This window comes from Notechis scutatus, chromosome 7, assembly GCF_049901735.1.
Source record: "Notechis scutatus isolate UNSWTSFEM ecotype Mainland chromosome 7, rNotScu1.2, whole genome shotgun sequence".
Classification (NCBI taxonomy): Eukaryota; Metazoa; Chordata; class Lepidosauria; order Squamata; family Elapidae; genus Notechis; species Notechis scutatus.
The window spans coordinates 21,043,637-21,057,235 of record NC_142015.1 but is presented as its reverse complement, the minus strand read 5'-3'; the positions used below and the strand labels follow the sequence as shown (position 1 = coordinate 21,057,235).

General features: G+C 40.9%; 1 protein-coding gene across 5 annotated transcripts in view; it reads right to left on the bottom strand.

The window, feature by feature from the left end:
• NTM (neurotrimin) overlaps window positions 1-13,599 on the bottom strand; it is a 785,771-nt gene that overhangs the window by 26,686 nt on the left and 745,486 nt on the right. For all 5 annotated transcript variants that reach the window (XM_026678596.2, XM_087970093.1, XM_026678598.2 and 2 more), the window contains 2 exons: window positions 3,526-3,660; window positions 1,796-1,916 (listed from right to left, as the gene is read on the bottom strand). In XM_026678596.2, coding sequence (XP_026534381.2) covers window positions 1,796-1,916; window positions 3,526-3,660 — 256 coding nt within the window. The remainder of the gene's footprint in view (window positions 1-1,795; window positions 1,917-3,525; window positions 3,661-13,599) is intronic.

The window sequence follows — 13,599 nt, the reverse complement described above, 5'->3', positions numbered from 1 at the left end:
TTGTTTTTGAGTGGATCTCTATAGTCTGTCTCCTTAAGAGGGGAGAATGACCCAGTTTCTGAATATCAGCTGTGAGAATTCCAGGAATCCACTGTGAGAATTATAACAATGATCATATCCTGCCTTTTCATGCCATGGGAACCTGTGATAGATAGTCTCTATGTTTGAATCTTGGAAGAATTGTGGCATGAATCCTGACAATGAGAGCTATTATTCAAAATATTTGCAGATCATGTATAGAGAAAAGCATCTTCTTGTACCAAAGATCTCTGCAATGAGTACCGAAGCACCTCTCATTTGATAGAATCGCTTTCAAAATGCCAGTGCCATCAATCTTCTTTACAGAATAATTTATAATTGGCCAAAAAAAAACAAAAAAAAACTCAAGTCCAAGGTATTTACAATTTAAATTTTGCTAGCAAGGAGAACAAAACAACTGATAGGGAATACGGGAGGTGGAATGGAGCAGGACAAGGTTGATCAGTGATGAATGAAAATAGCAGTAAGTGGAGAACACAAAACATTAGATACGTAGGAGAAGGAGATTTACTGAAGGAGGTGAGTAACTCCTCGCTGTTGGCTGGCTTCATGAAGAAGCTAACAGCAATCTGTCAGTCTCCCAAATAAGTTAGGGTTAGACTCGAAGGCCTGAACATCCATTTCCAATTGTGTGATTCATTCTCTCTCTCCCTCTCTCTCCATCTCTCCATCTTCCTATCTATCTATCTATCTATCTATCTATCTATCTATCTATCTATCTATCTATCTATCTATCTATCTACACAGACACACACACACACACACACACACACACACGCTGAATTACTAACTATAGGGGCTGATGCTCATCTCTGTTTCAAGGCCATTGAGCCAGTGCTGTCCGAAGACATTTATGTGGTCGTGTGGACATCACAGAGCATTGCTAACTACCTACCAAGGTTGTACCTATTTATCTACTCACATCCGCATTCTTTCAAACTGCTAGGCTGGCAGGAGCTGAGGCAAGGACTGGAGCTCAAACCGTCATGCAGCACTTGGGTCTCGAACCTGGGTTGCAGGCTTTCCAGCAGACAAACCCAGTAGATTTGAGCCACCGCTCCACCTGTGATTCTATATAATGGACATCAATTCATGTGCACATACACACATACATACATTCAAACACATATACTATCCTCTTCCTCCAATTTTCTCTGTTCGCATGGTAGCTGTCAACCTCCAAGAATCGTTCTTCCGCTTGTCTTTGTGGCTGCCATAGAAACAGGGGGAGGGAGGAATAATTGGGCTTCATGGGGGGAAGGGTGTTGGAGGTTTAAGTTGGTGAAATGTAAAAGATGGGATGTTTTCTTAACTATGCTTACTTGCTTACTGCGCAGATGTAGCCTCTTATCTCTCTAGGCTAAGGTCAACCATCTTGGCATACCAGTTGTGTGCAATGCCACCTGAAGATGCCTCACATGACATTATACCCACATCAGATTGGATGGCCAGTTTGGACACTTGGGGGTGGGAACATGGGATAACATTCTATATATGATTTTCGCACCTACTGCCTCAGATCTTGTATTTGTTCTGATGCTACCATTTCAGATTCAGTAAAAGTCCTTTTCTCTATAACAATGGAGTCTAAAGTTTTGTTTCCTGGATTTTGAATGGAGCTTCACCTGACATTATACAAGATCTGAAGCAATAGGCTTCACCTGACAGTAGCAGACATGCAAGATTTTTAAGTTTCTGTTTTAGCAACTGTGATGACACATCCCGCAACACCCTCCTCCTCGAGTAACTCATGTACCGTTTGTCATCTTTATACCACTGGAATTTCGCTGATGGAACTGCAGAGGCCTCACATTGAAGGATGCCCTTCTGACCCACAGGCACACCAGTGTTCTTAGTGTCTGATATATATGGTGGGTCTGCAGAGAAAGGAACAAGTTAAGTATCTAGGGAATAGATGATTATTATTTTTTAACATTGGTTCAAAAACTTTCCTTCCTTGATGGGTGCCTCACAACAAACCATTCGAGTTTCATTTGCAGGATCCTCTTAGAAAACATCTGGTGTAGGAAAGTAATGCCCAGAACCTGATAAGATTGTTTTATAGCTAATCTGAAAGAAAGAACTTCCAGTTGTTGTTTCTTTGGTCACAAACATCTGAAGGACCTTCAGAGTGACAGCATATCATTTCTTTTCAGATTCTTCGCTAGAGGTGCCTCCCGAGGATGGTATTGTTTCTAAGGATACATAAGTCAATGCCACAGCAAATATATAAGGTCATAAGGATTAAGTAAACCTCTAAATGAATGTAGGTTTGCCTGCGTGAATGGAATACCTGGGTGCACATCTGTATCCATGCATACAAAGGAAGGCTACCAATCCAGCAAACAAGCCACATTGGGAATTGCGATCCCAACACATGATGAACTATCAAGTTTGAGAAAGCACACCTGCCTTAGAATATATGCTTCAGTTTGTGAAGCATATTATTTTAGGGCAGGTATCCTTTCTCGCAAGGGGAAGAAGTTATTGTTGCAAAATATTTGTTAGTATTCAACTACCCATATTTCCCTGGTCTTATAATTCTTTTGCCACCAAAAAAAGCACCAGGTCTTATATTTGGGGGGGGCGGGGATGGTCATCCACTGGCTCACCTCACTTGCCCCTGGTCTCCTTTTCACTTTGTGAGGCCTTCAGTAACTTCTTCTGTGGCAGGGAAAGCGGGCAAGGAATTTCCTGAAGGCCTCTGCAGCTGATAACCAAGCTCTGGATTGATACAGAGCTCTGTTATCAGCTACAGAGACCTTCAGGAAAGCCTTGCAGGCTGCCGGCCAGTAAGGCAGGTGTCGGAGTGTGTGAGGCCTGGCTGCAACTGTCTGAAGGTAAGTAGTAGGGCCGCTCCATCCGCCCCCCAATGCCCACCTTAGCTTAACTTTTACCCGTGCACCCTGGAGTGGGCGAGATCTTAATTAGGGCTTATTTTTGGGGGTAGGGCTTATATTGGGTGCACATGTAAAAACCAAGCTAGGACTTACTTTCAGGGTACATCATATTTTCAGGGAAACATGATAGGTGGGACAATATATGTATATATGTTTGTTTTTTGTCCCTTTTGATCACTATTTTATCTCATTTTGTTTTGTTATTTGTAAAGTTTATTTTCCTTGTTTGCATTTTAACTTTTTGAATAAAAATAAAATTTACAGAGGAAAAAAGAATACATGCTTCAGTTTATAACATATCTGTTTTCCCTCCTCTTAGTAGTTGTCTAAACTGGGACAAATATGCATTCAGAAGGCATGTTGGCTCAGTGAGGAACCACGTCGTTTTAATGAATAAAGTCCTAGATTAAATCAGTTAAAATGTCCAGTTAACATTCTTGGCTAGATTGAGTAATACGTTAGATTTAAGGTAAAGCATCTGAATGTCTTTGTTAATCCCTTGAAGATTAAACAGAATATTCACCCCAAAGGAGTTAATCCTCCTTCATCTAAGATGCAGGGTAAAGAAAAATGCAATATTACGCACAGTTTACGGTGACTTTTACTCTCCGCACAACAGGAGTTGCAACATCATTGGAGGCACTGCACTCGTATTCCCCCGATTGTTCCCGGGTGATGCTCGTGATCTCCAAGTATTCATCTTCACTCATGAATCCTGAAGCTGGAGAGGGCCAAATAGGAAAAAGAAGGAAAGAAGGAAGGAAGGAAAGAAAGAAAGAAAAGAAGAAGGAAGCAAATGAAAGAAAGAAGGAAAAGATGAAGGAAGGAGGGAAGAAAAGGAAAAGAGAGAGAGAAAATAAGGAAGGAAGGAAATAAATTAAGAAAAAGAAAGAAAAAGAAAGGAAGGAGGGAAGAAAGTAAAAGAGAGAGAGAAAGAAAAAGACAGAAAGAAAGAAGGGAGGGAAGGAAGAAGATAAATAAATTAAGAAAGAAAGAAAAAAAGAGGAAGGAAGGTGAAAGAGAGATCAAGAGAGAAAAAAGAAAAGGAAGAAAGAAAAGAAAGAAAGATAACAGAGCTAGACTATGTAGCAACGCAATAAGGTGATAAAATACAGAAAATAGAGAAAGTAACTTGTCGCCAGATATCATCTTTCATGTAGCTTCAACTCTATTGGTATTTCTGGATTCTACTATCAAAACATTCTCTTCATTTATTGAGTCTCTTGATGTGGAAAGCAGACACAGGCCATCTGAATGAGCTCGGAGGCAGCCTGGCTTGGCAACATGCCCCCAAATACCTTTGTGCAAAATGTTCTAAGTCTGTTGATTTCTTTGAAGATGCTGAGTGGAACTATTCCCTTCATCTGCAGCACAGGGAATCCTGGTTTTATGAATTTCAAACGAGACAACGAGTGTATCTTTAAGATCTCTTAACATACATTAACGACACCCTCTGAAACACACTTGGGGCATGCTTTGGAAAAAAGGTAATCCAACAACAACAACAAAAATTCTGGAGTAGGGATTATTGGAAAGACAATTAGAAGACTTGTTCTGTTCCAGTGTGCCTTTGGGGGCCTTACACTGACTTTAAATCCTCCCCTTCTCTAAAATAAAGTTGCTTCTGCTTTCTGTTTGGGTTGTAATTTTACCCTGGATAGATCATCTAGGTGAGAAAGACTAGAAGCCACCATAGGAGGTCAAGCAGGCTGTTGATTACAGTTTGTTCACCCTTATACTTGCTAGAAGCAAGAAAAAATCCATATATTTCTCTAATGATAAATTTCCCCCAGGATTTCCCCCAGAAAATAGTGGGATTTTGCATCATGTATCCAATACATCACCATCATCCCGGAAAGCTCTTGGTATACACCTTTGAACTGGTCAATCCACAACCACAGTGGGGAGGTGGGGGAATAAGTGAATTACAAAGCTTCATGAGAAGGTATCTCAAGATCATATATACATAAACTCTTTTGCCTTTTAGTAGATAGGCTTTCATTGTAATTGTTCACCCACCCAATAATTCCTACATTCCCTAAGAAATTTTAGTGAGGAACTATCACTAACAGGAAAAAAACAATTACTACCAACCTGCCTTCTACTGAGGACCTGTTTACTGCATCAGTCAAAAAGAGGGCTGTGAAAATATTTACAGACCCCTCACATCCTGGACATAAAACTGTTTCAACTCCTTCCCTCAAAACGACGCTATAGAGCAGTGCACACCTGAACAACTAGACACAAGGACAGTTTTTTTTCCTGAACACCATCCCTCTGCTTAAACAAATAATTCCCACAACTCTGTCCAACTATTTACCAAGTCTGCATTACTATTACTATTACGATTACTCTTCCCATTTTTCCTTTCAACCATCTCTTCCCACGGATGACTGTATGAATGTAACTTTGTTGCTTGTATCCTTATTGTATCCTTACTTTTATTGACTCTTTCCTACTATGATTTGATTGCCTATTCGTACCCTATGACTATTATTAAGTGTTGTACCTTATGATTCTTGACAAATGTATCTTTTCTTTTTATGCACACCGAGAGCATATGCACCAAGACAAATTCCTTGTGTTTCTATCATACTTGGACAATAATGAATTCATTCATGCATCTTTAAATCCCATTCTGGCTTGTTGCTTTGCTGCTTTAATGGGTTTGTTTTTAATTTTTATTTTTTTCCCTAACTGTATTTTATAGAGTTATCATTGTCCATTGACCCTATAGCTTGATTCCATACATGAACCAAACCAGCAGGAAGAATAAAGCATCACTTGGAACTCCATGGGCATAAGAGATGCTGGCACATTCCCACAAGCAAAAGAAATGAGCAATCAGTTCTGGTTTGCCATTAAAAGTGAATTGTGTCTGTGAGACTTCTGCCAAGTATTCACCTAGGAAACAAGTTTTTTGATGTGAAGGCAGGAAGTCTATGAGTCTCTGCCAACTTCTGGTTGGAGAATTGTGAGAGATCCAATCTTTCTCTAACCCCTGAAAGCCTTAACATTTTTTTGGTCAGGATCATATAAGTCTGTAGATATTCTCAGTCAATCCCAGTCATGGTTGTCCCAAAGGTGCTTTTTCAGGAGGCAACTGGACTTTCTTGTTTTTCTTTGAAGATGTTTCACTTCTCATCCAAGAAGCTACTTCAACTCTGGCTGGATGGTGGGGAATGGAAGGATTTATACTCCTTGCGGATAGCTGGTTGTTTGCATCCTTTTAGAGCAGGGATCCCAACCTGAGGCCACTTGGAGGTTTATCTGTGATCAGCTGGAGTCACCTGAGTGGTGCTCCTGGTTCCTGCAGCCGCCATCTTTTTCCTCTGGCGGCGTCCATTCCTACTTTTGGTAGAAATGGCATTCAAAGCTCACTGGTGTTCATCCCAAATCTTTTTGATGTCTAAAAGTATGTAGAGATTCTTAATCATCCAAAACAGGTCATGGTTGTCCCAAAGATGCTTTTTCAGGAGGCAAATTGCAGACTACGGGAACCAGAAGCACTAATCAGGTGGCTCTGAGGATGCAGATAAACTTCCAAGTGCTTCAAAGACCCCCTAAAAGGATGCAAATGACCAGCTGTCTGCAAGGAATAAAAATCCTTCCATTCCCCAATAGCCTGTCAGAGCTGAAGAAGATTCTTGGATGAGATGTGAAACATCTTCAAAAAGAAAAATAAGGAAGTCCAGTTGTCTCCTGAAAATACACCTTTGGGACAAGCCTGGAAGACGGAGAATCTCTACAGACTTTTTAGCTATCCAATTTGGGATGAACACCCTTTGAATGGTGTGGGAGTATGAACAGATTTCCAGAGGAAAAATTGCAGACTATGGGAACCAGAAGCACTAATCAGGTGGCTCTGAGGATGCAGATAAACTTCCAAGTGCTTCAAAGACCCCCTAAAAGGATGCAAATGACCAGCTGTCTGCAAGGAATATAAATCCTTCCATTCCCCACCATCCAGTCAGAGCTGAAGAAGCGTTTTGGATGAGAAGTGAAAAGTCTTCAAAAGAAAAAAAACAGGAAAGTCCAGTTGTCTCTTTAAAAAGCTCCTTCGTGACGACAAAAAAATTTAAATAGGTGCCTTCAAAATAAAAGGCAGGCAGTTGTATTGCGTGCATAGTGTACACTTATTTACATTTGAATTCTAATTTCTGATTGACTTCATTCTGGGCCAGACAGGGATAGCCAAAGGGTAGGATGTGGGCCCAGGGAATTTAAATTGCCCAGGTCTGGCGCAGATGCTAAAACACATCAGATTCAAAATATTTTTTTAATCTAGTGCAACAGTTCCCCGAAGTCTTCCCAAATGCACACATCCACACACAGTATGTTCATGCAGACTGCGTGAAAATTGCCGGAGGTTTCCGCAGACCAACCGTTCTGCTGATTAGCTATATATCAAAGCCCGTATAGAGCTCATTTTTTAATAATCACAGTTCTAGCTTGTTAACGCAACTAGTATGTCTGTTTTGGTGAGCAAAGCTGCGTGTAGCTGTAAAAAATAAAATAAAATCACAGGCTGCCGCATCACAGCTTTATTCACTTATTCAAAACAACCTTGATCTCTGACATCAGAGGAGAATAAATCAAATATGGAATCAAGGAAAACTTGCAAGGAAAGGAAGAAAGGGAGGAAGGAAGCAGAGAAGGGGGGGGATTCCTTTAAGGATTGTAAGAAGTGAATAAAAAAGAGGAAGGCAGGTAAGCATTTTCTTATTTATTTCTTTTAGATCACTCCATCTTCTTTTATCAAATATTTGCAGCCGTAATGATGTAATTACTGAGCAAAGAATGTCTGGGACCAGTGTCACACTTAATATTCCCATTAATTTTAAATGGTAGTCCTTGGTACATATGTCTGGCAAATGGTGTCATATTTTAATTAGGCTTGCCCTACACCATCTGAAATTAATAATAGCTCGAATTACCAGTGTAAATTATGAATTAAAATTGCTGCAGCATTAGGAAATAAATTAGCTCTGGACAGCTGTTTTCTGCCATTGGATGACAATGGCAGAGAGAACCTTTACACATCTCTCACCACACAAAGACACACACACACACACACACACACACACACACACACACACACACACACATATATATATATATATATATATATATATATATATATATATATATATATATATATATGTCTGTATATACACTATATGTATATATACATATAGTGTATATTCTGTATATACACTATACAGAAGCCTGATGATGGCAGATGAGATTCTGCCGAAACGTTGCTACAACTTTAAAAGCACAACTACAATGACATGGGAAAATACCCGAACAAAGCTGAATACCATACATGTAAGTACCCACGAAAACTTAAGAAAACATATATGTATGTATGTATATATATATGTATGGTATTCAGCTTTGTTCAGGTATTTCACGTCATGTAGTTGTGCTTAAGCACAACTACAATGACGTGGGAAAATACCCGAACAAAGCCGAATACCATACATATATACATATATACATACACACACACACACACACACACACACACACACACACACACACACACATATACACACATATACATATACACATACACATATACATACATACATACATGCATACATACATACAGAGAGAGAGAGAGGGAGGGAGGGAGAGAGATGTGCAACTGAGCTAGTAATAACAGGAGGTAAAACTATCCTACCACAAATGTCCCAAAAGATACAATGCCTTAAGGTCTGTGTCAAGGTTCCAAGTAATACACCCATAACAAGTAGAAGTCTGAGGCAAACAGCTTCCTCAAAGAACAGGTTTATTGGACATATCAAATTGGTACAGACTGGTTAAAAACCAACTCTAAAGGTTCTCGTGATTTTCATCTAATTAAAAGTAAATGTTTTCCCAAACAGTCACATGGTCCAATCAAGTCCAGTTGCTTGGAAACTTCACTCCTCCTCTTTCAGCCATCTGGAACGACCTTGGTTCTCAGGGGAAACTATTTTGTTTTGGCTACAAAACCCCAGCTATCTCTATGCCCTCACACCTAACCCTCAGCTCCAGTGTGGCAACCCTGAAGCCTCAAAATGGCCTTGGTTAGGCCAGCTTCAGAGTTGACAGTGTAACTTAAATTCTGGCATTCCAACATCTTTTTTAAAGTGTCAAGTATAATACCAGTTTGGCCTAGTGGTTAAGGTACTATCCTAGAAACCAGGAGAGTGAATTCAAGTCCTGCCTGAGGCATGAAAGCTGGCTGGGTGACTTTGGGCCACCGTTGTTGTTGCAGGGAAAATAGAAAGAGGAAGAAGTATTAGATTTTTTTGCCACCTTGAGTTACTTATAAAGTGATAATGTTTGGGATAAAAACTTAATAAACCAATATTATAATGTGAAACAGGGCTGTACCTACTAGGTCTCTTAAAGAGAGAGTGGTGATGAACCCTCTGGTTTTTATCTTCTTCTCACAACTGATTTTTTCTCTCTCACACAAGATGCTTATACCAAAATATCTATGTTCAGAGGAATTAAATGTCTCCACTACCAGAACACACACACACACAAAAAAAGGGGGGGACTCAAATCACCTATATCTTGCTCTCTCCTACACTGCAATGAGAAGCGTATGTTTTTGCAATGCCATTACATTTAAATAATTGTTGGTTAAATAATGACGTTCCTTTTAACACACATTTGCTATACTAAAATCTTCATTTCAAGGAACACAATAGGGCTAATTTATAGGACATATTTATAACCGAGAGGCTTTCGTTTCTCTTTCTCAAGGCCAGTAATAGAAAGCTATACTTTCTTAAAACTTATCCATTACATAGCTATCATTTTTTAAAAAAAAAAGTGATTTCAGAGTTATACAATGTACTGTAAATCCCCAAGCTTCCTCCAATGTGATTTGTCCTCTAGCTTACAAAAGAAAAAAAAAGAAAAAAAAATAAGATTAAGAGGCTTTGCAGGAGAAACTCACTTTACTTCTTGGATAATTCTCTCAGCATTAGTTACTCAATTAACTTCTCAGTCTGTTCCTTCATGGGGAAATAATGAAACAGATGAATGGTCCCACTTAAGTCAGAAATAACTACTCCACCCAGTTGTGTCCTGGAGATAAATACAGCACCAATTCTCAAGGGGACCCTGCTTCTCCAGTGACTCCTGAAATTTACTTGGGGGTGGAGAGGAACTGACACGTATTGTTCTGTATTCTGCATAGTAGTGGATTTGTAAGCTGTGCTGATGCAGATAGATAAACTCAACAAGATGTCCATAACAAAGTACATTTATTGGTTCATCAGGTATCCTCATAACTCACATTTGTGATGAAGTTCTTCTTTAATGACCAATCCTTTGCATATCTGTCTTGTAGGTAAAAAGATGATAAAGCCTCAACCCCACGATGATTGAAGCGGCTGCATGATATTAATCTTTCTATCCCATAGTCGTAGAGGTAGGGGGTGGAGCTGCTACCACGAGGCTATGTTCAGGCAAGAGTGAGGAAACCTCTCCCAACCCCTTGAGGGTCAATTTAGTGGCCAATCAGGAATACAGATGTGGTCACGTGATATGGACTCCCAGGATACCTTAACTACATTTACCATGATGCATTCCCTTAAGGGGACAGCTCACAATTGCTACCTAACTATCCAATTCCCATACACTGGCTGGACAGCACACGTATTATGCAACAAGAAATTTGTTCCCTGTTCTGGACACTGTTCTGGACACTTGCAAACAAACAACCCCATGATAAACAAACTCATCTTATGTCAGTTTGTTTAGAGACTGTGATCTTATACGGTACTGAAAAAAGTAACTTGTGACTGTTTTTCACACCTACAACTGTTGTAGTATCCCCGAGGTCAGTGGTGGATTCAAATATTTTGCCACCGGTTCGGTGGGTGAGTCTTGGTGGGTGCACTTTGTGTGCTGCACACAACTTTGCGTGCATGTGCGCGCCAAACACACACTTTGCACAGGTGCAGAGGTGTTTTAATTTGCCTCTTGCAAGCCTGCATGACCCCGATCGTATCAGCAGCTGCTGTGCAGCACTATTCTGTGCCGTGCAAAGCAGCTGCACTTCAAATTCAGAGGATAAAGGTGAGTATGAGAGCCCAGGTGGGCAGGTGGGCTCAACAGCAGAGCGGTGGAGAGAGCCAGTTTGGTCTCCGCTGCTCATCGCTGCTACCAGCTTGCCAGAACTGGGCCAAACCGGTCGAATATCACCACTGCTGCAGTCCCATGATCAAAACTCGGATGTTGCTAACTGACTCATATTTATGACAGTTGCAGCGTCCTGGGGTCACGTAATCCCCTTTTGCAACCTTCTGACAAGCAAAGTTGCTGGGGGAAATCAGATTCACTTAACAACCAGGTTATTCACTGTACAACTGTAGCGATTCATTTAGCAACCATGGCAAGAAAGTTTGCAAAATGGGACAACACTCACTTAAGAACTGTCTTGCTTAGCGATAGAAATTTTGGACTCAATGGAGGTCATAAATCGAGGACTACCTGTACACCAAAAAAAAGGATGCTAATATTATCCTGATTTCACTAGTCTTCAGGCAAGCTTCTTCACTTACAGAATAACAGCATACCAGAGTTGGAAGGGACCTTGGAGGTCTTCTAGTCCAACCCCTTGCTCAAGCAGGAGATCCTACACTATTTCAGAGAAATGGTTGTCCAATCTTTTCTTAAACAGCTCCAGTGTTGGAGCACCTACAACTAAAGAACAGAAATAGCAACTGCATGTTTTGCTGTTTAAAATTGGTTAGATTCACACACATTTTGCTTTTCCAGTAATCTCAGACACCGTTTAGAGACTCTCTATTCTAGACCTCAGAGAAGAATCAAGCTGCCTTGATGCCTTGTTAGGCAACCTACATCTTTTGTCATGAGCTCTGAACATCTATTCTCTTCCAAGCTCCATTTCTGGAATTCTTTGTGGAGCATTTCAGCAGGGAAGAAATGCTAACCTCATCAGTTCCGGCTTTAAGTGGAAGGAAACTGGCAAAGGTGTTATCCCCCAGTCAATAATTTTGGAGGAAGACAGATGGGGTGGTGGTGGAAATACAGGCAGTTTTATATTCCACAAGCTGCTGTGAATATGCTGATGAAAAAAGGAGGAGGAGGAGGAGGAGGGGGAGGAGGAGAAGGAGAGGAAGAGGAAGAGGAAGAGGAGGAGGAGGAGAGGAGGAGAAGGAGGAAAGGAGAGGGAGAAGGAGAAGGAGAAGGAGAAGGAGAAGGAGGAGGAGGAGGAGGAGGAGGAGGAGGAGGAGGGAAGGAGGAGGAGGAGGAGGAGAAGGAGAAGGAGAAGGAGAAGGAGAAGGAGAAGAGAAGGAGAAGAAGAAGAAGAAGAAGAAGAAGAAGAAGAAGAAGAAGAAGAAGAAGAAGAAGAAGAAGAAGAAGAAGAAGAAGAAGAAGAAGAAGAAGAAGAAGAAGAAGAAGAAGAAGAAGAAGAAGACGACTTTATGTTTGACCTAGAATCAACTTTGTGGCAACCCATGGGCTCTGCTGATAAAACAAATGTAAGCGAACAGCCTCCAGATAGTCCATACACAATTTTCATCTCTCTTTTGGAAGGATTGGGGAAGGGAACAATGGCTTACTCACTTCCTAATTAACAAAATAATAATAATCATCATCAAATGTCTTCCTTTGGGTGGATGGAGGCCACGGAGGGAATATCCTCTTCACCAGTTGACATGCCAAGTGTTATACATTGTTGGGAAGACAGCATATGACCAATGTGTCATCAAGGCAGCTTCATTCACTTCTCATTCATTCAAACTACCTGGATGATAACAAAAAAGGCCAGAGTAGCAAGTCAAGTTAAGTGGAACATGTTTTTTTGGAGAATGCCAAGCAAAACTCCCAGTGATCTAAGGAAAGATAAAGGCATCTATATTCCAGGCCATTTTTTTTCACCTTTTTAATTCAGGAGCTGTCAACGTTAGCAACTTTAAGACTTTTGGACTACAGTTCCCAGAATTCCCCAGCCAGGGTGCTGAAGTCCACAAGTCTTAAGATTGGAGACTCCTGCTTTAAGAGCTCTGCAGGGCGAAAACACACGCTTCTCTTCCTCTTTCAATACCTTTTGTAGGACATGAGGATTGTAAATCACACTAATCCCTACTCCGACTAGATAACCCGCATCAGGATCCTCAACCAATCATGTTTTTGGCCTTAGGATAAACTAACCATCAGATCCTCCGTTTTCTCTCTGTTCCCATATAATCTAATTGAGTGCCTTCTTTAATTACTTTCAGAGTCAGCCTACATTTCTCAGAAGGTTTTATAATGAGAAAATGTCTGATATCGGCTTTTTTTAAACCACTCACTCCCTACTCTATAAACCCAAAAACTACTTTGCTGCATTTTGCCAAATGTGCTCTCTCTCTCTCTGCCTCTCTCTCTGTGTCTCTCTGTCTCTCCCTCCCTCCTGTCTCTGTCTCTGTCTCTCTCTGTGTGTGAGAGAGAGAGAGAGAGAGAGAGAGAAGAGACAGAGACAGAGACAGAGACAGAGAGGGGGAGGGAGGGAGGAAGGAAGGAGGAAGGAAGAGGGAGGGGAAGAAAGAATCTGGGAGGCAGGGAGGGCAAGAGGGAAGAAAGTGAGGGAGGGAGAGAGGGAAGGACAGAAGGAGAATGGAGGAAGAAGGAAGGAGGCGAA